The following is a 25,233-nucleotide window of genomic DNA, read 5'->3' on the forward strand; positions in this document are numbered from 1 at the left end:
GACTAATCGCTGGAAAGTGTGGTTTCAATCAAACCCAAGTGTTCTGAACTCATTGTATAATTTAAGCAAGGGCAGACGAATATGAATATGAATACAACCCAAATCTTATACGTTTGTTTTGTGGGAATTTAACAAAGAAATCATATGGTTTCAGTCTCCAACATTTTACTTATTGCTACGTCTCTCTCTAACCTCTGACCTACAATCTCGTGATCTTATAACCATACTACATCTATTCCTTTTTTTGGAGCAAGTTTATCACAACATAAATGGTGGACAATCTTGCAATCCTTAGAACTACACATTGCAGAAACACCCTTAACGTGGGTACATGTTGGTGGAAAGGCAAGTGTCTTAACCATTACTACACCAGTGGGCAAAATGACTCTCGTTTGAACCCGAGTCATTCTTGTTCCTTGGGAATACAGTACCATCACTGACTGACACCCTCATATGGGACAAGAAGATCTACTGTTTAATCAAGAACGGAGATTGTTTTCCTACAGTAACTAAAAAAGCTGAACATTTCACTGACAGTCCCGGCCCAATTTCATACATGGGTAATCAAAACTATCTCTACACCCTCCATCACAGTCTGCTGTAGCTCCACCTCCACCTGTTCCAAGGACAATATCCAGTGTGTTCTCCACACTGCTGAGCAGGGCGTCGGCTGTCAGCTGCCCTCCATCAAGGAACCACATGACACTAGGGTGACGGAAAGGGGAGGAAGAACTGCTACCAGCATTGCCCAACCAGAAAGCCATCTGTTCCCAGTACCAGCACCCATCCAAGAAAACCAAGATCACTTGTCAACCTGAAAAAGTTACTTCCCAAGAGCGACATCCCTACTGGGCCAGGTCTAAAAGTCAACCTCTGCAAACTCTCACACTCTCTGGACTCCATATCACTATCCAATAGAGCTGACTTTGAAACTAATGACTGCTGCTATTTATCGTCATGCATCGTCATGTATAATTATTACCCATGTGATTTTTGCATAGCTTTGCACAATCTAAACTGCCCACTATGACACATGTTAGTCTCAGGAATGTACATTGTCCAGTGCACATCATTATTTCTTCCATCTTGTTCTGTTTAGCATAAATAACATTGATAAAGTGAGCCGTACGACTGTTCTCCACTATAAAGGGACAACCCGACTACGTCATGGTACTGAAATGCACATAGCTAGAGAATATAGAATTTTGAATGTATATGAAATGTTAGGACTGTCAAACAGTTATACGTTTTGATTGCAATTCTTTTAAAGCTTATGTAATTAATTGTTATAAACAATGTGATACCTGGCGTCCCTATTCTGCGGTGAACATTAAGCGAAAATAATCTATCTACAAACTCACAACGTGTCGCAACGCGATATGTTGGGAGCTTGTAGATGGACTATTTTCCGGCAAGAGATTTGGTAAAGACAGGAAAAAGGAGGAGGCCGAGCATGGACCCCTGGGGATTCCGGTCAATGAAGTATATAGGGTTTAAGTGGTTAATCATTGCCATTAACATGACAGCGCAAGTACAGATTGATATGTAGTCTGTTCTCTACCAAGTTGTAAGCTGTCATACCTTTTTACACTGTGTGAGATCCTATCATCCATGATTTGTGTCACTAAGTTATATGAAATTCTGTCTTTGTACCATGTTTATTGTGCATGGGAAATGGGAAAACATCAAGTGCATGGCGATTGTTATTTTCTTGCCTATTTTGAGATGTTCATATTAATTCAAATGAAATGCCCAGACATATACACATGCACACAAACTTGAGATAACCCATGGTGTCTTTGACAGTAACATATTTAAAAGTGTTGTGGCTCAATAAGATCAATATGCATCTATTGAAAGTTAATTTATCTGTTAACTTGAGAAATATACAAAGAGGAAAGTCTTTATGCTTACACTATATTGAATACCCTTGGAGCAGCGTGTTTGCAATAGTAAAAGCTCTCACCTTACTCTTTACAAACTGACCTTAATCATGGTCAGTTTGTAAAGAGTACTGTACCTTTGTCTCAAATAAGTTTGTTTGCAATTTTGCATTATAGCAAGCTTATAATATGAGTTGCGAGGTATCTGCTCGACAGCAACAATATCCATGGTGGCAGACAGGGTTCTTACACACACAACTAAATCTTTCTTTGCCGTCTTTGTTAGACTTGATGTTTTTTGATGCGGACAGAACTCATTCGACAATCAGAACTTGATGTTTGCCCATTTAAAAATAACAGTTGGTCCTTAAAAAAATATATTTTCAAGCTGCATAGCAATTGGGATGAATGAAGCCTTTGATGGGTAGCCTTGTTAAAGCTTGATCATCTTATTAAACATTGTTTACCCTCAGGACGAACATGCACATAGTTATATGTTAATCAGATAATCACCTGACAACGATCAGAGACTACGTTAAGAGAAAGAGGACAGTTATTAAGCCTCAGTTTGTTGATGCCTGGTCAAAACTGCCGCATATGAGAAGAATACATGCTCAATTATGCTTGAATATGTTTGTCTCCCACTCTCCAATTTCAGGCCCCTGAGCAGCATGCAATTCTGTCCTTGTAATTATTTCTGAACAAATTAGTTTTCCATAGTAGCCTTTAATGTGTCTGAATCGGGCAAAACTGGATATAAAGGCAGTTGAGGAGTCTCTTGATATTTATTTTGAAAACCTGTATTTAATTGAGTGAATCGATAAGTGCTCTAATTCACTGTCAAAAGACCCAGAAACAAATGAGTTCATTCACTGAACATAATCCGGTATTTACCTAAGCCAAAAAGACCATGAATATTTTGTTCTGCATGCCAAATTCAACAATATGTCTTCATGGAGAGTGTGACCACACTTATGTTGGTGTCTACCGTCACAAAGATTTAGTTAATTAAAACCTTTTGGATGATGTGTGAATAGTTTCTTTTTTTTCCCCTACAGTGTTTGTTGGAATTATTATTCTGCTACAACTTTTATTGTATGCATTTTAATAATGAAGAGCCTCAGTTGCAGCTTTTCTAAATGAGCCTGTCACATTCTGGTCATGGTCAGGCCAAACAGTACATTTCTTTTAGCTTTTTGTTACCTAATGAGTGTGCCTGATGCCAGCAAGCGTACAATCATTTGTGTTGTATCAGTTCAATCTTTTTGGATGAAATTAACTCAGTCATTGAAAAGCCTGTAATTGTGGTTTGGAACAATAATTTTACATACTAGCATTTCTAGATAACCTGGAGGGAAGGAATAAAGCAGCTCTCAGAAAATTAGCCATATTGACCCCCCCCTCTGTCTCTCTCCAACAAATGAGAGCAAAGCTATTAACATTTGTATGTTTTCATTATGTAAATGCTGTTAACGCATCCCCACAAATTGCCACCAGGAATGTTTTTTTTTTTTCTCCCAGTGATCATAATGTGTCCAAGTGCATCATTTTGATTATGACACACTAATTACATATTGCCTCTCCTCCTTTTCTCCCTCTCTGTCTCTGTCTTGCGTTACAGATTCAGAAAAACCAAGGATCCTTAATGGTAAGTTTTATGGAGTTAGCATAAAAGAGATTGAGAAAAAAAGAGGTCTCCCTCCATACCCGGCAGTGTTTCACTCTTGATTGGCTCTCTCATTTGAAAATCCTCACAAACTGCATCTTTTCAGTATGTTGTTAGAGCAGACTTTAACTGCTGGAATTACATTGGGTGCCATTATGGGATAATAAAGACATTCAGGAGGTGCATGATGGCTCCGCTAGAGCTCGCTGCATTTGATTAATCTAAGTAGATACTTTTTTTATTATGCTATTGATTTTCCCTATTGCCAAGACATTGCATGTAGGCTAATACGTTTATATTCCCCCCCCCCCCATCTTTCTGTCTGTCTGTCCTCCCCTCTTCTAGCCTCTCCAGTTACTGCAATGCATCGTTGATGAGGTGAGTCGCCGTCTTATGTGCTTTTGCATCTAAAGTCAGTCCTAATGGCCCGGAAAGCTTATATTTTGTTTCCTAATGAAGCAAGCCACTCAGGCAGCTTTGCTCCCCGCACACTCAACCCTCCACCCTGTGCAACTGCCTCCAGCTATTCACATTACTGTAGAGAGAGCATCTAGCGCGAGTAACACACACACACGAGCACACATACAAGTGCAGCAGCAGCTGCCCTAAGCATTGCTGCTCTGTATACTGAATAGCAGGTTTGGCCCCAAACCAGACTAAGATTAATCCAGGGATTTTCTTGCTAACAGTACTGCCTTAAGTTCCTGTTCAGAACCCTCATATCCCATTTGACACTTATAAACAGACTGCTAATGGAGTGATGTATAGCTGCATCTCAGATTATTGAGTATATTTGACCAATGCGCAACTTTGCCAAGTTGTTGGTCCCTTTTCTCCTCAAGTGTGTGCACTCTGTGTTTGTCTGTTTGTGTACAGACACACCTACTGTGTCTGTATTTCCAACATAAGCACCAATCCCCAACCAGGGACCTTTCCCTTCTCCCTGCTCTCCTTTCCACCTCAGTTCTTTGCTGACATGCACTAATAGCAAAACTGCCATGACACCCTCACTAACCCAACCCAGTTCTCCAAACCCCCCAACCCCAGCCCTGTCCAACATTAAACATAGCGCACTGCTTGTCCTTAAGTGCCTATAGATTGGGCGTAATTAATAATTAAACGCTTTCGGTTGTAATGGGTTGACCCCAGCTGAACTGTTCATTAGTCAGCCAGACGGAGGCATCACTCAAACTATTTTTCCTGCGCCCTTTGCCGTCTCCCCTTGAGGTGAGAGAACTCTCTGTGTCGGCACAGGCAAGCCGGCACCGCCTCACTGTCCCAGCTGACCCAGGGCTAGGGAGAGAGGGAGGCAAGCAGAGGATAGACAACTCTTTGGATAAATGAGAACACTCAAAGAGAAATGCAAAGGATGGATGGCATTGCGAATTTACCTACCAAAGACACATAGGAGAACCATAGAAATGCTATAGAATACAATGGCCCTACTGTGTTGCCTAAAGAGACAGAGAAACATCAGTGTCTTTCGTCGACAGCTAATATAATTCAGAGGAATAACAGAGAAGCATTTAATCACATTAAAAACCCAATTGGCAGTGCAACACATTTATTGCAAGGTGCACCTTATAACATGGCTACTATTCTGTCTACTCTTGACAGTATTGTCATCTACTGCTCTTACTTTTAAACACAGGAAGGTTCTCTGCTTTTAAAGTTGGGTTTCAGTCACTCTATTTGCACATTTCTTTACTTGGACATAATTTTGATCAGATGGGCGAAGTATTTTCAAAAGGTAAGCTATTTGTAAGTGGTCTAGAGTAGACGTGTTTGTATTCAGGAACTTATCAAAACCATGCCAGGTGTTATATAAAACTAATTCACAAATCTTTGGTAGAAATGTGAGATATTCTTTGCATGTTGCCCTGATGTTTGTTTGAGTACTATGCTCCAGTAAGTGGATCATTAATATTGACATAGCTAGAGGTGTATTCTACGGGGGGGATTCTCTCTGGGGTTGGAGAGATAAATAACAATCAGGGCCACATGAGGCTCAGGTGAGGGAGTATATAAACAGGGAAAATAGAAATGTCTACTTAGAAATTAGTGTACATAAGCACAGGTTTTGTTTGCTATTAACATATGCTTACCCTCACCCCTCTCATTTCTCACTCTCCATCCCACAGTAAATGCTTTTCTATTCAAATGTTACTTAATATTTAGGTACAGGAGAGAACATTTGGTTGTTATTTTTTAACCTCGGACTCGAACCCGAAATTCTCTTCTCCTTTGTCTGTCCTCTGTCCATCTGTCCTCTGTCTGCCTGTCCTCTGTCCGTCCTCTTTAATGTGTCTCTCCGGTACTTGTTGAATACGAAGTGGCTCCACTATTAACGGACGTCTGCTTTGTTTTCAACTCTGTAATTACTGATCTAATTTTGCCTAATAATTACTCGGTGCCAATGACATGTATATTTACTGCTCATACCCTCATAGTGTGCCGTCTTAGAATGGAGGGCATTGACAAAGCCCCCAGACTTACCACTTTCATCAGGCTGCTGGTCATTTTCGCCATTGCTTGCCGCCACTTCAAAGCTTTGTCAGTGTTCCCCTTCACTGGAAATATGAATACATGCATGAGTTTGTGTGTTTGTGTCTTCAGTGTGTTCAAAGCACACGTGTAAATGCAAATATTGGAGGAAAGTGTGTAAGTGAGAGATCAGTATCAGAACTAACAAACATACAGTAATGCAGAAATAGATTGCATAGCTTGTATCTTACTGTGTGTGTGTGTGTGTGTGTGTGTGTGTGTGTGTGTGTGTGTGTGTGTGTGTGTGTGTGTGTGTGTGTGTGTGTGTGTGTGTGTGTGTGTGTGTGTGTGTGTGTATAACACGGAAATAGATTGAGTAGCCACTAGCCTGTATCTTATTGTGTGTGTGTATCTTACTGTGTAGAAATAGCTTGAGTAGCCTGTATCTTACACTGTGTGTGTGTGTGTGTGTGTGTGTGTGTGTGTGTGTGTGTGTGTGTGTGTGTGTGTGTGTGTGTGTGTGTGTGTGTGTGTGTGTGTGTGTGTGTGCGTGTGTGTGTGTGTGCGTGTGTGTGTGTGTGTGTGTAATGCAGAAATAGCTTGAGTAGCCTGTATTTTACTGTGTGTGTGTGTGTGTGTGTGTGTGTGTGTGTGTGTGTGTGTGTGTGTGTGTGTGTGTGTGTGTGTGTGTGTGTGTGTGTGTGTGTGTGTGTGTGTGTGTTTGTGTGTGAGAGAGAGAGAGAATGTGAGAGTGTGCCACAACCCAGCAGGTGGAAATTGTTTGGTGCTCTTGCTCTAAATGGCATGTACACTGAGGCATACGGCTTGCAGTCCTTGAGGGTGTTTTTAGTGTGTGTGTGTGTGTGCTTGCGCTCTATGATATATTGCTCATCCAAGCGGCGGTAGCACTCTGAAGCACAGCGAGATTAGAAGCAGCCAATTCCTTTGTTAATTTAAATAGGTGCATGCATCATGCTTTGCAGGGGCCTGCCGATCAGAGCATTAAGGAACGGGGGAACACTGCCCAGAGGTGTTTTAACAGCACAGCGGGGCTGCTAATGCAAAGCGGTGTGATCCCCTGCATTTGACTGAACGGATGATTGTGGAGCCAGCTTGTGTGTGCGTACGCTGTAGATGTGTATGAAAATGAAAATATGAATATAACATTTAGGACATGACGTTATTGTTATCTCCACCAGGGTGGAACACTGGGAGGCAGAGATAATGTTTTTGCCCCTGTGAGTGACTGACTGTGTGAGTCCGGAGTTAATCTTGCTGGATCGATCAGCGTCAAACCTTTCGTGCAGGCAGCTAATGGGCCAGGGAGGGAAGGCGCTATAGCAGTCCGTTATACATTTTGGCATATTTGGCATATTTTTGGCACATATGTTTTGGGGTATATTTTCATTTCATATAAAACTTGAAAATCAGAGCTGTAAAATTGGTATTAGTTGTTTGACTCAATAGTTAGAAGATGTCATTGAAAGGGGGAACACAGTCATTCTCTCTTTCTTTTCATTCACTGATCTCTGGTCTAAAGTATCCCAGAGGACATTGAATCTGAAAGCAGACTGCTGAGAGCTGAGACATTCCTTCCATTATTTGTATGCTTTGTCTCAGTGAGCTGCTAGCCTGCCAGCAGGCTGCATCACCTCTCCCTAGATAGTTATTTGAGCTAGCCTGACAAGGTTAGCTCTAGTATAGAGCCCTGAATGGAAACTTCACAGAAGCTTTCTGGTGACTTTCTGTCCCAGCGATGGAATGTTTCAATGTGTTTCATTGGACTTAAGGGGATTTCTGCAGGGTGACTTTTCCAGCAATGGGATGCAGTGATGATCGATTGAATACTTTATAAGCAAGAAATGTAAACAGCATATGGTATAGCAAGACGTTAAGGCTAAAAGGATAACATTTAAAAAATCCTGGGGACTCCTATGTATTCAATACATCTATGCAATGTATTCAACCAATTAGAGCAGTGTACTCCGAAAAACCTAAGAAGGAGCAATGGAGATCCAATGTCTGGCTAAGCAGAGGGAACGGACTCAGCCGCTGTATGAAATCCAGAAAATAAATAAATAAGCGAATGTCCGAAACTTTTAATTGAGATTCGAACAAGCGAATATTCTAACCTTCGGATGCCACTGGTCCAGAAGATGAAATATTAATTGTAGATGATAATATTAATTGTAGGTGTGTTTCATTTCAACATGGACAGCTCCTGGAAGATTAACTTCATGCTGCCTCACAGAAGCAACAAAATGTCTGCTGTGAAAAGGGTCCATAGATATGGCAGATGTCTCCCTAGAATCTGGGATATTTTGTAGGGGTGGGACGATATGGGTATCTCACGATACGATATAAATGGTAAATGGTGCATTTATATAGCGCTTCTATCCGAAGCGCTTTACATTGATTGTGCCATTAACCCATTCACACACACATTCATACACCGATGGCGGAGGAAACCATGCAAGGCACCAACCTACTCATCGGGAGCAATTAGGGGTTCAGCGTCTTGCTCAAGGACATTTCGACACTAACTCTAGGGGAGCGCCCCAGCCCGGGATCGAACTGGGAACCTTGCGGTTTTCCAGTTCACTCTACCCGGCCACTCTACCCCTGAGCCACTGCCGCCCCCGATATCTGTGGCGATATTAGGCCCTCGATAACAAAAATATCACGATATTCGATATATTGCGATATCACGATATATTGCATGAAATTTCACCAACAATATATCACGATAGTCCTTGTATTCAATTCATAAACACATAAAATAGCACCAAACAGTTCAAAATCATCATTACACAAATACAGAGTCGGAAAAACATTATTTTTTTAATATCGTTTTTTTTCGGCAGTATATCGATTATTTATCGCGGGAGAAAGTATCGCGATATATCGTCCCACCCCTAATATTTTGTCATAACATTTGTAATTTGTTGCCTTGCATTGTAGATGACTTGAACACTCACTGACTAATAGCATTTGTGTTTTATTTTTCTGTAAATGTGTTCATTGATGGAATTGGGGACAATCTGTATTTGATTGCAAACTGTGGCTCCAATAATTGAGAAATCAGCTTTGGGAACATAAAACTTCTTTAATGTGCCGAATGTCTTCATTGGTTATGGCGAAACAGTGTCTGGGCTGTAACAGCACATCCAACACAAGGAATAGTGCGAATGTGGTGTGAGAGGTTCACGGTTGTCTATATTTTTTTCCCACCATATGACTACTTCATTTATACATTTTTACTGATTTCTTGCACTCTTTAAAATGTTTGTGTTCATGTGGTCATTTTGACCTATCTACATTATGTTATTTAGAAATGATTTACATATTGTTTCCAACAATTTAGAATATTCCTAGCATCAGATTCCGAAATAATATCTAAGATACATATTCATTATATTGTATATATACTTCTTCAATCTTTTTTTCCCATTTCTCTCCCAATTTTAGTCATTATACCAAATAAAAAAAATGTCCAGACACTTGTGTGTCTATAGTTGGTCATGTGGTGGGAGGGTGTAGATGAGCACATGTCTCTTCCAATATAGATGAAGCTGCTTCTTTTCACTTGACAGTGAGGCGTTTCACCAGGAGGGCATAGCGCATACGGAGGAACACGTTATCTGATCATGTTCCTCTCCCTGCTGAACAGGAACCCTGACCAAGCTGTAGGAGTCACTAGTACAGTGACAGAGATTGCCCTCAGTCTAACCCTCAAACACGGCCAATTGTGTTTGTTGGAGCATCCGGCTATGCCAGAGGCTCCTTGGAGGATTCAAAACAATAGTCTCCGCAGTGGTGTGCAGGAACTTCATACGCCTCAAAAAGATTATTTAAGTGCAACCCTGCCTTATGGAAGAGACAGGATAGATGAGTGGATAGTGATTCTGCCGGTAATTTTAATGTTTGTATCTCAGTCTTGGCAGGAGACATGTGCTCATCTACACCCTCCAACACCAACTATAGGGGTTAACACTGACGTGTATGGAAACAAGAATGATTAACTTAACAACAAAAATTGGGAAAAAAGGTGGAAAATATTGCAAATATATATACTTCATATGTAGCTAGGGCTCACACAGTTTTATAGAATCTTATAGAGTTGAAAATCTGGTTGCGTCACATACATAAGGAGAATCTTAACAGATTCTCTATATTTCAGAATAATGGTGCACAGCTTTAGACATGATTTCAAAATCTGATTCCAGAAATATTTTACTTGTGAAAAGTTTGTAAATGATTAATACGTGTAACGTAATGTAGGTTTCAGTGTAGGTCACAGTGACAGTTTGTGGCACTCCTAGCGTTATTACAAATATGGAGAATGGTAGATCCAGCGGAATGTGTATATAAACAACACTTATCATACCACCTCACGTTATTTGTGCAATCCTCCCTTATACGTAAAGAAGAACTTTATTTTGCAAGGTGCTTCATATTGCAGTATCGGTTAAATTTGAGATCTTCTGTCTAATTTATTCCTGTTACCTCCCTATTTTCCAGGATCCACCTGTTCTTCCTGTCGGCCAGTTCAGTGATACGTTTATTCACTTCATCACACAATGGTGAGTCTCCTTTCAACACTCTGTCACCACAACAATTCTCTATTAAATGTAGGCACTGGTGGATGCCATTTTTTTAAATTTTGAAATCCACTCTGGATAGATAGTAATTGGGTGTAGTTCTCGTAAAAAATAAAGTATTAACCCTAATGTTGATGTACTACCTGTACATGCAGCCAGAATGAACAATTACATTAACTACAGAGTATATTTGACATAAACTCCTAAAAAAAAAAGGTCGGAAACGTAACTTCGGTCGATTATTTTCCCCAAATCCCCCTGTTGGTAATCGCTCTCGTTTTGAGCGACCTGCCAGCACTGGCACCTGAACATGGCTCCTGCAACTTTGTTGAGTTTGTGTATGCTCCAAGCAGCAACGTGGAATCTTTTCAGCCCTCTTGAAAAGATGCCACGTTTGTGGCAGCATTATTTGGTGTCATCCCTGGTACCATTTCCTGACCAAGTTCCGTGAGACTGGTGAAGTCAAAGACAGACAGAGTGGCCGTCCCAGGGAGACAACACCCCAAGAAGACCGGTTCCTCGCCCTTGCTTCACTGAGGAACCATAGGCTTTCCTCCAGAGATTTACAGACAGATATCTGTCAAAGTTGCAGGACCCATGCTCAGGTGCCAGTCACACACCTATGACTGGCACACACCTGCCAGCAGCAGTGTTGGGCGTCACGAGTTACAAAAGTAACTAGTACGATCCTTACAAGTTATACCTCGTTGTAAAGGTGACTACCGGTAATCAACGATAACAACAATATATAACACAGTACCAATTGGTATTTTTGAAAGGGACAAATAAAAGGTCAAACATTTTGAGGAGTTTTAGATATCCCAAATTACTCTAGATCATTTAATTGTATAATGGCACACAAGGGGACTGAATTTACATGCATGGATGTGTGTGTATGTAATGATTGTGATGCTCAGCCTCTGCTCCCGCTAAATGAAAAGGCTATTCTCCTTTTACCAGCAGTGACTGATTGGTATATCTAGCGCAATGGGGCACAGGCAATGTTTACCCTTGATTTGGTTTGCCTCCTGTAACCTCTACGTAGTTACACACAAACGTGCCCATGCACACACCTGAAACATGAGTGTGTTCTCTGCATGTGTGACTGAGTGCTGTGCTGTGCACCCATGTTATATTATGTATTTGTGTACGAAGGCAGCGAGTCCTTACTAGCTGAGCCTGCCAGCTGTTGTTTACCCACATCCCTGCCTTATTTACTCAAGCAGGGCACCTCTCTCTCAGGACGTAGTGAGGTAGGAGTGCCCAGCCCCACCCTGGCACACGCCTGGCAGTAGCGTCTCTTAAGGCTATTCTTAGAGGGTCATGGCCCCGCCCACTGTGATACATCACCCAGTAACACGACCAGCTCCAGACGGGGCCCAGCATTAATCCCTCAAAGTCCCCCCTATGTAGGTCGCTCTAACAGATAATGCACATATACACTGAGGATACACACACACGCACACACACACACACACACACACACACACACACACACACACACACACACACACACACACACACACACACACACACAAGACTCATAAATCCAACTGGTGGGCTCTTTAGGCTACAGATTTCTTTGAGAGACAATCATTAAATAGTGCTATGTGAAGCTTTTGCAATGTGTTGACTTTCCAGGGGATTGTATTGCCTAAGTATATGTTATAATTTATATCGCCAGTCCAAGGCTTCTCTTTCAATTTCTGTGCTACGAGTATTTTCAAGCCAGCAGCCATAAAGACTGCTTGTATCGCTTTTTCCTTTCAGTATGAGACGGCACCCCAAAGAGAGGCCTGCCCCCAATAACCTAATGGTAAGTTACCCTATAGGCCTTCCATTAAAAAGTTGACCACAAAAATTCCAATTAAATATAATTTTATTATTCTTTCCTTGGAATATGCAGTTGTGTTTTGTCAAAATGGTTGAGGAGGTTCTGCCAGGTCAGGGACCCTCAACACGGTGATGCAAAAACAATATTAATGATTTAATGTATGGAAGCCAATCTGAATGAACCAGGTCATGCTGCTGTAGAGCAAAGAATTCTGGTTCACACAAATGAAGTTCCAGAGACCATAGGAAATGACAAGGACAAGCAAAATGTGATGTGTGCATTCGTGTGTCTCTTAAGACACTATGTAGTATGTAGACTTATGATTTTTACATACTAATCTGCATACTACTCAAGTAGCTCTGGCTAATGTTTCAGGACCAAGGACAGTGACAGCCGGGTCCACAGAGAGAGGAGCTGTGTGTGTGTGTGTGTGTGTGTGTGTGTGTGTGTGCGCGCGCGTGTGCGCACGTGTGTGCACGTGTGCGTGCGTTTTAAGACAACGTGTAGACATCTCATTTGTACATGCTACTCTATGAAAATGAATTGTGTTTGTATTCACAAGTTTTTCACACAAAGTATAAAGTCTTCTGAGCATTCTGATGGATGTACTGGCCACATCATATGTCCCTAGTTCTTCCCCATTTGGATGGTTTTCTATGATCTGGTATTAGCTCACAAGGCCACACTAATTTGCACCAGCCACCTTTTAAGAGCTGCTACAAGCCCCGACTAATGTTTCAGGACCAGGGACAGTGACAGTCGGGTCCACAGAGAGAGGAGGCGTGTGTGTGTGTGTGTGTGTGTGTGTGTGTGTGTGTGTGTGTGTGTGCGTGTGCGTGTGTGTGTCAGGGAGTATAAATGCAGAGGTGCTAACATTGAGAATGTTCTTTGTTTCACACCTCAAGAGCAAGGGGAAAACGTTACACTGAACACAGAAAAAGCACCACTCATACTGAGCGGAAATGAATGCGTGCGTGTTGCTCGCATAACTTTATAGAATTATTAAGATTGTTTGCCTTCCTTTAGCAAACAAATCAAGTGGCTATTTCATAAGTTCTTATTTATTTGAGTATGCTCTATTTGGGTCAGTCTATTCATGTTATTCTATGCCCACTTCCCAAAGATTAGACAGACATAGGATCCATCTCTGTCTCTGTCGTCCTCCGCTCTTCTCCCTGCTGTGGTGTTGTGACATCAGCGTGTTGGGTCATCTGAGCTCGCTCACATAGCACCGTCCTCCTAGCAACTGTCCTGTTCATTGTCGCTCCAGCCGCCTTCCTCTCAAATACTTCATCGTTAAGGTCCTTACTCCTTACACACCAGGAGTGAATATTATGTGGTGATAAAGCGACATCATTACTTCTCAAAATGATATTGATTTTTCACCGCAAAAAAAAACATCAACCTGTATGAATGGGGCATCACCAAATGAATAGCTTGATGTGAAACATTCGCCAACGCATTGTCAGTTTGTTTATTCGTCACACTCAAAATGTGTAAGGACCTTGATTTCCCTACTCCACTCCAACTCCCTTTGACTATCCTTCTTTTTGGTCTTTTATTTTCTCCAATTAACCCCCCCCCGCCCGCGCCCCCCGAAACACACACACGTGCGCTTCTTCTTCCCTCTATTCTGCCATCTTTTCTCTCTCTCTGCTTTTTATTCTCTCTCTCTTTTTTGCATTCTCTCTCTCCCCTTCAGGCCCAATCATTTCCTTCTCTGCCCATGATGAGCTGGGAGATGAGGTCATGGGTACCCGCCATTGTGGCACCGTCCTCTTGATTGTCTTTCTCTCTCTCTCTCTCTCTCTCTCTCTCTCTCTCTCTCTCTCTCTCTCTCTCTCTCTCTCTCTCTCTCTCCCTCTCTTTCTACTCCTTTCCCTGTGCCTCCCTCCCCTTCCGTATTCCCCCACCCCTCTACCATTCCCCCGGCCTCCCGCGTACATATTAAAAACTCTGTACCTTTTCTATCTGTATGTTAATGCACCTAGCTAGCCACAGCTGGAAGTCCCGTCCCTCCCCCCCCCCACGAACCCCCACCCCTATTTCTCCTCTCTTATCTCTCTCTCTTTCCTCCACTTGCTAATAGTTTTTATCTTTGCCTCTCATTCCTCTGAGAGTGTAATGTTGGAAAACAGGCGCTCACATTGGCAATAAGCAAATACTGTTATTTTTATGGCCGTGCCCCCCTCCTCCCTCCCTCCCACCAGCTCATCGGGTTTTTGCGTACCTTCCCTGATCGCTACCACAGCTTTTTATTGACGTCATTACTGTCACTGGAGTTTGATCCTATTAAGACTCTCCTTTAGTGGTGCTGGGATCCCGCATGCCCGTTTGATTGCATGTCTGCAGCTGATAGGCTCTATCTCTGAAGCTTGACATGAGGAGCATTACGGGCACTTTATGGCGAGTGCCTTGGTAGCACTGTTATGTTTAACCCATTGAGACCTGAAGCCGATTCTACACGTCTCCTAAATCTCAACAGTATTCTCAAAAACGTATGTTTCTATATCAGTGGTGCTCAATCTTTTTCATGACAAGGACCCCCAAAATGATATGTATTTGGCCGCGGACCCCCATCAAAATATGTTGTTCCAGGGACCCCCCAGAAGCAAAGATTTGAGTTAAAAATGTTTGCTTTAAAAATGTATATTCAAAGGTTTGCACACATTTTCACGATTTTTCAAAAATAGCAGATCTACAAGCTCGTAGCGCGGCACTCGCGCTACGAGCTTGTAGATCTGCTATTTTTGAATAGCCAAAAGTGTAAAATAATGCTTTTTAGCTCAAATCTAAAAATGACACAGTTCCAGGTCTTAATGGGTTAATTGACAAACAAAATAAATTGGGGAAAAGAAAAAGAAAATATGTCGTGAGGTAAGTGAGGTGATACGGAAAGTAAAAGAGTTTCAGGCCAGAGAGATGCGTGACTCATATCACAGAGCCCATTAGATTGTTGCCCCAGACATTAACTGAGCTGTATCAAACTTCGTATCAGCATCACCTCTCTCCCTCTTCCTTTCACATCCTCCTGAGTCTCCTCTCCAGCTGGAAAGAATTACAGCGATCCATCACATCACAAGAAAGTGACAGTATCTTCTTCTCCTCCTACCTATGCATCTTTCATTGTGGACACCCTATCCTGTCATCATAACCTCATGACGTTGGTCAGTTCAGGAGACTTTCCGTTGGCCGAGGACCAGGACCTTAGCTGGGACACACACTTGATTCCATGTATCCGCTTATTTCTGAAGCCTTGGGCGAGAAAGTAATCGGTTTTCTTTGCAAATTGTGCCGTTCCTCAGGATTCATTTGTGTTCATTCATAATATGGTAGTTGGCATGGACCACTGCCATATTAATCTATGTGTGTTTTCTGTATTTGTGACTGAGTGAGATCCCACAGCCCTCCATAGCTTCTTTGTGATTTGATGGACATTTCAACTTACCCAGGCCCCCCCCCCCCCTCATTCCCTATTCCCTGTCCAACGGCCTTCACATAGCCTTTTAGCACCTTTGTCAATGCAGCCCCCTCCCCCTTTTCTATTCATATGCACACATACAACCATACGCAGGCACTCCTTAGCCCCATCCAACCCCAGAGGTACCAGATGAGCCCCTCAGTCTGTCACAAAAGAACCCCTCCTCTCTCTCTGACATAACCCAAATCTAGCAGCCTACACACAGATGGAGGCTGAATAACTGCGCTGCCAACTGAGGCTATTAGTTTTCAATAAACCGGTTGAAGTCTCACTGCATAATGAAGCTGGATCTTAACTACTTGCTCTCTGTGGGTCCAAGTATTAACCTGCCCACTGTAAAACAAATATAAGTGGATTCCTTATCCCCAACACATCTGACATAATAATAATCCATCGATGTAGATCAATCCATTGATTCAATGAGCAATGATTCAATCTGATCATTGCAAAGCAAAAACATTTTTTATTTATTTTACCTGTAAGACCTGGCCAAAAATGGCAGTATAAAAAAAAAGTGAAAAAGAGAAAACGAACATGCCAAGGAGAGTCAAATATCAAAGATATCTACATACACATAGCATAATCCAGTGTTTATTTCTCTGAGAAACTTCTTTAAAACCCCTTTCCCACTGTTATGTATGTATGTGTGTAACTGTATGCTATCTGTTTTACGTCTTGAGACTCCCGTCCAAGACAGGCGTCAGACGCGCCTCCTGCAGGAGACTTGGCTCAGTTTGGCGTAAGGAACCTATTTTGACTGCCCTTGCTGACGTCAACCCCGGCAGGGTTCGAACCCACGACCTAACGAATGAAAGGCATTACACTAGGTTGGCTCTTCTCCCACTAGCATGTAAAGCCAGTCATTTACTGATGTTTTTCATGTTGGTGTCCTGTGGAAATAGGTGCCAATTTTGAATGCCACTTTCAATCTCATGTCTCTCTACCTTGTCAGATTAGCTGTTAAATCATGATGGTGCTTATGTAAAAGATTTTTGTCTGACGTCCCAGTAATCCATCATAATTAGATTGAGGTTAGGTTTTGGTATAGTTTTTTTTGTGGGGTTATGGTTAGGTTTTTATGAAATTGTTATCATTTTAGTTGCAGGCAGCTGTGGATTCTGCTGCTATTGTTGTTCAGACAGAGTTTCATTTTTCTCGAACATCAGTTGTATGATTTATTATCCACGGATGGTACTGCTGGTATACTCCATTGTCATGGAATATACTTATGAGAGGTTAATATTCATTACAGTTTATAAGTAAGTAATTAGGTCAGAGTGGCTTATTGCCGGTATCAGACCAACAAGGGTGTCTATCACCTTTTCAATGCGCTAGACCAATGGGAGAAGGATTGCTCGGGAGGGTGCTACACCTACCGTCAGCTCCCAGTACCGAACGGACGAGTTGGTTACCCAAGCGTGCTACTCATACTGAGTTGCCGGTGCCTGAGATTGAACACAGAACCTTTTGGTCCAAAGGCGAGTACTCTACCCACTCAGCTACTCTGACACAGTTCTCTAAATTTTGATGTAACATTAGTTAACAGGGACAATTGTGTTGTTTGATCATATAAACAACAGTGTTTTTAGAATAAAAACAGTTACAGTACCTCTGCTGCCTCTATCTCAGGTACTACTAAAGTACTCTGTTTAGTAAATAGTAGTAGTAATACTAAATACTAGAAAGGCGCAATTTCGGAAGTTGCAAGTGTAGTTGCCCCGGCGCGAGTCGTGGGTTGCGGCCACCGGGACCTGAGGAATACGCAGAGAGGAATAGCGTCGGAGGCCATGCGACGTACGATTCAAATTTGGTGCTGATCGGATCCTGCGTTCGTGATATATGCCGCTTTGTTTCTAAGAAATAAGCTCCTCCCACAAATTTTACGACATCAAGCGCATCAAACATTTTGCACATTTGTGGCACCCGCAATGGTTCAAAGTGGAAATTCTTAGGCCGATTCGTTGAGTACATGACCCTCGACATGTGATTCAAATTTGGGGTTGGTTGGACGTTTCGTTAAGGATTTTTGACATTTTCTGACAAATAGGCTCCTCCCACTAACTTTGAAAGCCGATTCCAAACGGTATGGACTATCAAAATACTTTCCCATTAAAGTCAGTGGGAAAATGTATTCACTAATAGATTTATATAAATTAAACTGTACAACATATCGCCGGTCAATTTGACATATCTCTTGTGTGTGTGCCGCAACAACTGTGGGAGGAGTAGTGCATACAAATTTTATATTTTATATTTATTGCACCTCCTTTGAGAAGATTTTGTGCCCCCATAAGAGATATAGTATAGATATAGTACAGAATTCTACATCTGTATACTGAAGGTGAGAAGACTACTGAACAGTAGAGAGTGAAATCCTGTGATCTGAATAGTCATCCTATATTAAAATTGGCTAATGTGAGGGCGGGCCGGCTAGCAGGCAGGCCACATCACTGACTCAGACATAACCATAAACAAACCCTATATGCCCATATATAGGCAGGACCACGGCCACGTCACTCTGACTCAAACATAACAATAAACAAACAATGAATCTATCATGTTTAAAACGAAGTTTGAAGTTACAATGGGTTTGTATAAAAAGGGGGCGTGTCTAATACAAATTAATATCTAAAAAGTGAATCAAGCAACTTATAAACTGTCTGGGGTTCTCACATAAGCCAGAGTAGATGTTAAAATGACCCCAAACATGTTTGAAAGTGAAATATCTCTGAATAATAACTAATAGTGGGGGAAATATTAGTGAAATTAATCTATTCCTCACTTTGCTGGGGACCTTCTGGAACCCCACCCCCAAGGACCCCTGGGTGTCCCTGGACCCTACTTTGAGAACCACTGTGCTAGGTTGTCTGCAGTCATTTCTTCTTCCTATAAGTGGCCAGACTGACCACTTATAGGAAGAAAAGTTACCGAGCATATTTTAAGTAATGTCAAAAAGACCATACCAAGGACATGGCAAACAGGAGAACTGGATGCTTGGACAGCTCTGTTTCTAGGGAAAACAAGTTTGTAACACAATTGTTACATTCATAACCAGAGATTTACCCCTTCCCCTACCCACCGAGATTAGAACACACATGCACATACATCTATGCACACAAACCAATGCCACTTAGATTCCAGTGGGAGCTAGTGATTAGCATGCAAATCTGTAAAGACCCAGTTATTCCACCTACCTCTTCACCTTTCTCTCTCTCTGTCGTACTCTTTCTGTCTTCACCTAACCGTTCTTTCTCCCTCTCCCTCCGTCACACACACACGCACGCGCGCGCGCGCGCACACACACACACACACACACACACACACACACACACACACACACACACACACACACACACACACACACACACACACACACACACACACACACCTATATATTTTGTTCCTTCCAACAAGTCTAATGAGGTGACGACCAGTCTCTTGTAATAATTGCCTCAAACTCTTGTTTAATTTTTCCAGAGCTGATTAATCATAAGTAGAGTTATTTAAAATCGCATAAATTAATCTTCCATTAAAAAGACCTATCAACGGCTCCAAACAATTAAAGAGTTAGGTAGAATTTCCCCTGGGATAAGGCCAGTTTTATTTGAGTGGAGCATTCAGGTGATTATGCCAGTTTGATGTGGCCAGACGGTGATTAATGTAGCCATACTCTGAGTCCCTCCCCCATCTCACCTCTCTCCCATGCACCGCAAGAAACGTAAGCCCGTATACCTTAAATTACCTAAGTAAAGAGTATTTATTCATTGTAACTCTCTCATTACACTTTACATGTTTAATTCAGCTATGGAGGTGTTTTAATTATTGGAGGGCTATGTTCCTGTTCCTTCCTACAAGGAACGTTGTCGTTGTGCCCATGTGTGGCAGAGTAGCCCTGCCTGTACCCCATAATCCTAATATCGGTCAGGGGAGATTTAGTGGTTCAAATCCAGGTGGTTACATTGATTCCGTGACCCGCAATGGGTGTCCCGATGCGGTGGAGGTCAAAGTGAGGTGAATGTTGTAGAGTAGACCTGCCTGTAACACAGATTCCTAATATCTCCCTTGGGCAGATGGGCTCTCCTTTGGTTGAGTGTTAAATGTTTGGTTTCCCGTGCGGGAGACCCGGGTTCGAATCAAAGTGGTTACACATGTCTGAGAGAGACGGCACAGAAGCGTATACTACTATTGCAGTCAGTGTCAGATTGTGTGTCTGCATTTGAACAGGACACCAGAGGCAGCTTGTGTGTTAGATTAACAGGGAGTCTGTAAAGAACCTGGCCCATACATGTTAATGCAGTGTTTGCACCTCAGCCTGGATTGTGCATGTGCGTGCGTCTGTCTCTAGGTAGCATGGCAGTCCATAGCCATGTGCCCTCATTCGGGTCAAATACCATCAGACGTTGTTGGTCTGTTCGGGTTAGGTTCTGGAGCAGAGGTGGAGAGCTGGATATTAAAGACATCACTCTGGGCTTGTCTCCCTGTCTCTCTCCCCCCCTTCCTGCGGTCCCCTTCTCTACTGAGGCAAGGGGGATGATTGATGAGATGGGTATCCAGAACATAGGGGCACCCAGAAGCATCCACCTCACCCCTGTCATACGGACACACATACACATGCATGTGTGTGTACACACACACACACTCGCTCGCTGATATGAGAGTAATTAACCTCAGACTGTGTTAACCCCAGCCACACATTAGAAGGACACCAGGATTGATGGGGCTACCCCAGTCTTTTACAATCTCAACGTCCTGGACAGGATTAGGATGTACTGGAATGTATTAACACCTTCTGTTGAGAAAGAAAGTACTTCTGGTTTAATCACATACAATTTTCTATGTTCTCAAATAAGAGCATTATGTCCCAAAAGTCAGGCAATCAGATAACTTAGTCAACAAATGGAAGTTAAACGTACAAGCATTTTAATTTAGATAGGCTTATATTTAATGAAGTTAAGATTCAAATAAAAACTCAGTGCTATAGTAACTTTCCTGTTTACACCAAGGTTGTGATTAGTAAGAAATAAATACATAAATAAATACAGTAAAGGGCAAATTATTTTGGTACAGAAGGTCAAGAGCCCCAAATTGCACAATGGATAATTGTTTATCTCTGCCACATTATACAACATTGGCTATACATAGACTCAGTTTAACATATGTGCCTGTCCAGCAGCAAATAGACAAGGACGACACAGGGAGAAAATAGTGGACCTTAACTGGCAGTCTGTCCTACTTTATTTCTAGTCTTACAGAACAGTGTGCCAATTTGGACACTGCCACAGGAGCTTTAATGTTATCGCCTAAGAAATGGCTTACTACAACACCCATCACCACATATCAAATCAAATATAACCTAAGTAATGATGTCATTCTCATGAATGTAATTTGTCTTGGCGAGTGAAGTTCAATCAATAGGAGACATTGCTAACCTACATTTACATTTTTGTGAGTGCATCATTTGCTTGACTATACTAGCACAGTCCTATCACTGAAAGGTCTGCCTGAGTGTATATAATGTTATTTATATAATATTTATACATACAATTGTACAATACAATTAAGGGTTTTTACTACACTTTGTGAAGAACAAATATCAATCAAATCGGTACTGACAAGTCAATTCACGCAGACTGACTGTGGTGCTGTTTATTTAATTGTACTGCTAGACACAGTAAATGGAACTCAAGGTTCAGTCTCAGATCACATGTTTCATTTACAAGGCTTCTCCACTTTCACCTCTGACTCTTCTCTGACCTTTGGGCTCAAGTCTGGATTGTGGCCCCCAGATGAGTTTTTGTATTTAGATTCTTGTCATTGAGATATCTCATGTGACATAATTAGTTTCAGTCCATAATGTTACTGATCCTCAGACTAGGATTTTAACAAGTGAACTCTGCCAAAAATTGGTAAAGCAAATATAAACTTCCAATCAGCAACGGGTGAACACATCATTGCATTACGGTTAGAGGATAACATTCTATAACCTACCTAATGCCCCCCAAATATATTGCCAACAACCAGCATTGTAGAAATCAAGCTCTATTCTGTTGAGAATTTTGAGAGATATTTGGGTGCATTGTGCCAATTAGATGGAAAAACATTTGTCAACATGTCAACCATCTGTGACAATAATCTCCTTTTTGTCTATGAAAGCTCATTACTTGTTTTGTTTATTATCTGCATCATGTCAATTTATCTTTTCCAAGGATGCCCGAATTTTCCATAGACCACTATGAATATAATATTCAAAGTCAGAGGAGTTTTGTTTTGTTGGTATCACACTTCATCGTGGTCTTTCTCTCTGTCTCACTTTAGGAGCATTCCTTCATCATACAATATAACGACGGCAATGCAGAGGTGGTGTCACAGTGGGTTTGTCAGTGTCTGGAGGAGAGGCGAGCGCAGCAGGCCCAGGGATGCTGATGTCCTTGGGACACGCCACGGAGTTCATGGGTCAAGTATGCCCATATGCACTGTAAAACAGACTTTATGCACATGGACTAAAGCAAAGACATTGCTTCAGATACATTTTGGAGTATGTGAGAATTTTTCTACGTCAAAGCTCTCCATGACAGCAATCCACCATGGTGGGGAGTATACAGTATACTGTATGCTTTGAACTGGGATTCGACGGACCCTTTTACTGAAATATTTGCTTAATGTGCAGTGAATTGGCACCCGGACTGAACTCTGCACCTCCTTTTCAATGTGTTTCCTGGCTCCAAATTCTTTGGGAATGGAAAGGTTTGCGGTGAGCATTCCTGTCTATTCCTGACTCAGATTACCTTGACGGTTTTCTTTTCCAGAGAGGATATCCCAAATAACCCACTTGTGCTTTAAAGTCAGAATCTCTTGTGAATGTTACGGTTTGTGCCTGTGTGTAACCACATGTGTGTGCCTATTCTTCCATTGAAAAATATTTTTTGTAACTCATCAAAGTAAAAGTTGCCACAGTTACTGTTAATGATTTAATTAATATTCCCTTTCATATTAGACCAATTTTGACCTAGAATATAAACATGGTCTCCTGGTATTCTTTTTCCTCTGCCTTGCAAACCATCATTGTGAAACTTGTGGGTTAGCAGTGGATGGTACTGTAGGTCCAGTCAGGCCTGCAGACTCATCTTCTTTATTGATGCAAGGAACACCCTGCCTTCGCTCAGCACAGACGTAAAGAAAGAATGGTGGTATTTGAACACTGCAGTGTTCTTTCTGTGAGAGAAAAACTGAAGTCATGCCTGTTACAGAAGTGGAATGGGGAGATATTGACAAACAATCTTACAACAATCTTAATAGACTGGCAAGGCTATGGAGGTGGGGTTTTTGTCTCAATGGAAGACTTTTTCTTCCCCCTCTATTGCACATCATTAATGTGTTTGTGCAGCCATGCTTGATGTTAAATGCAATGGAAAGAGTTGTTGGAAATTTAATTTGACTGTATTGGTGAAGCTGATCTTGGCTTCATTTCAGTAACTGCTATCATTCACTTATGTAGCACATTTTCCCTTTTTTTTGGTCCTTTTTTTTGGAGGGGGGGGGTGAAGGGGTGTTGGCAAATACTGAGGGTACGTGTGTTCCCATTATGCATGGTCTGAATCCAGGAGTTTGAGGTCACGCAATCTCACGTGAACTAAACCACAAAACTTAACCATATCTAACTTCATGACTATACACAACCCCCTTTAACCTTATATCAAAACATAATCATTTAAACCTTATAGTAAGTAAGCCTTGCAAAGCCATGTGGCCCATAGGGCAAGAACCTATCTCCTGTTTCTGTAGTGTGTGGCGGGTTGATGTACAAGTACGTCCCCTTTTAACCTTATACCTAAACTTAATCGTCTTTAACTTAAGGACAAAACATAAACCTAATCATGTCAATTTAAAGGTTTTTCTGTGGTGCCTGGTGGCACAGTCAGGGCACTGACTGCATACTCATTGTGAGCAGGGCCGCATTAAGACCCCTCAGGGCCGTGGAACACCACAAAATCAAAGCCCCCCCAGGCGCGTAATTTGACGCGCACGCGCGTGCATGCGCACAACCTGCGCGCGCGAAATTTTCCGGGTCTAATTCGGTCTAATTCGGGTCTAATTCGGTCGATTTCGGTTCTATTTAACCAACATAAATCAACATTTTTTCTTTAAATACACAAAAATGAAATACACAATTCTCACAGGGCCCTGCAGGCTGCGGGCCGTGGAACGCCAGTTCCACTAAGTTCCGCGGTTAATGCGGCCCTGATTGTGAGTCGAGAACCCCTGAGTTTGACTCCAGATGCTGTCATGTCTCTTCCCATCTCTCTACTGTTTCCTGTCTTAAGCCCCTTCCCACTGGACAAAAAATCCCACTACCATCTGGCTTTTGTCTTTAGTGGGAATGGTTACAATCGGCATTAATTCCCGGTATAAATTATTCTAAATCTGCAGTAGTCATGGGTGTTTATTGGCTCCAGCTTCAATCGGCAGTGATGAGATCATGACACCCGCAACTTTTCCGGCGCAAGATTCGACATGTACGAATCTGAAAATAATCCATGAGCACAGTAGAGAATACTCGTGATCTGCTCATGTGAAAGATAGCTGCTCACCAAAAACAACAAGTGGAAACGGGAGGTGGGCCACCTACTAATTGAGGATCTGACTTCAACTGAGTGCTGCTATTGGCATATCCTATTGGGGCATTCAGTTATATCAGTTATTCACATTTTTATTCATTTATTTTCAGAATGGGCTGGTAATTGAGCAAAAAAACTTTTAACAGATTTATGGGCACATTTATTATCACAGACCAACCCTACTTCTCAGAGGAAACTTTATTCTGTTATTCTTGCTATTCTCCATAGCGCTCTTGTCCTGTGCTCGGGTCAGATAGACAACTCAACTGCAATAGGGAGGGAAGGTTTCACCCAATATATGTATAATTTATTATGTAGACTATCAAATATAATTTTGCAGTACACTGACACAACGGATACCATTTTTATATGAAAACGGATGAAAACAAATACTACTATTTTTCGCTTTTTTCCCCATTCCTTCCAGGCAGTTTAAAGATAGTAGTTTGTTTTATCACAATAAAGTTATTGCAGGTTAGAGTGTCTAACTTGAACCTTTTCAGATCAGTCAACAGAATGTTCACAGGCAATTTTAATATATTATTTCCACCAGGCCGGATGGCCAAAGCCCTGAGATTATGTTTTTGCCCTGTGTCTGTGTGTGTGTTTGTCTGTCCATCTCTGAACAGCTAATCTCCTGCACCACTGGACTGATAAGCGTGAAACTTT

The 25,233-nt window shown here is 41.9% G+C and overlaps 1 protein-coding gene across 1 annotated transcript in view; it reads left to right on the top strand.

Moving 5' to 3' along the window:
- The window catches only part of map2k5 (mitogen-activated protein kinase kinase 5), a 68,432-nt gene extending 44,376 nt beyond the window's left edge, over positions 1-24,056 (top strand). Inside the window, exons 18-22 of the mRNA XM_084082519.1 lie at positions 3,505-3,531; positions 3,895-3,927; positions 10,555-10,616; positions 12,405-12,450; positions 22,265-24,056. Coding sequence (XP_083938645.1) covers positions 3,505-3,531; positions 3,895-3,927; positions 10,555-10,616; positions 12,405-12,450; positions 22,265-22,372 — 276 coding nt within the window. The 3' untranslated portion in view covers positions 22,373-24,056. The remainder of the gene's footprint in view (positions 1-3,504; positions 3,532-3,894; positions 3,928-10,554; positions 10,617-12,404; positions 12,451-22,264) is intronic.
- The last annotated feature ends 1,177 nt before the right edge of the window (positions 24,057-25,233 follow it).

This window comes from Gymnoscopelus microlampas, assembly GCF_963454915.1.
Source record: "Gymnoscopelus microlampas genome assembly, chromosome: 1".
In the NCBI taxonomy this organism is placed as follows: domain Eukaryota; kingdom Metazoa; phylum Chordata; class Actinopteri; order Myctophiformes; family Myctophidae; genus Gymnoscopelus; species Gymnoscopelus microlampas.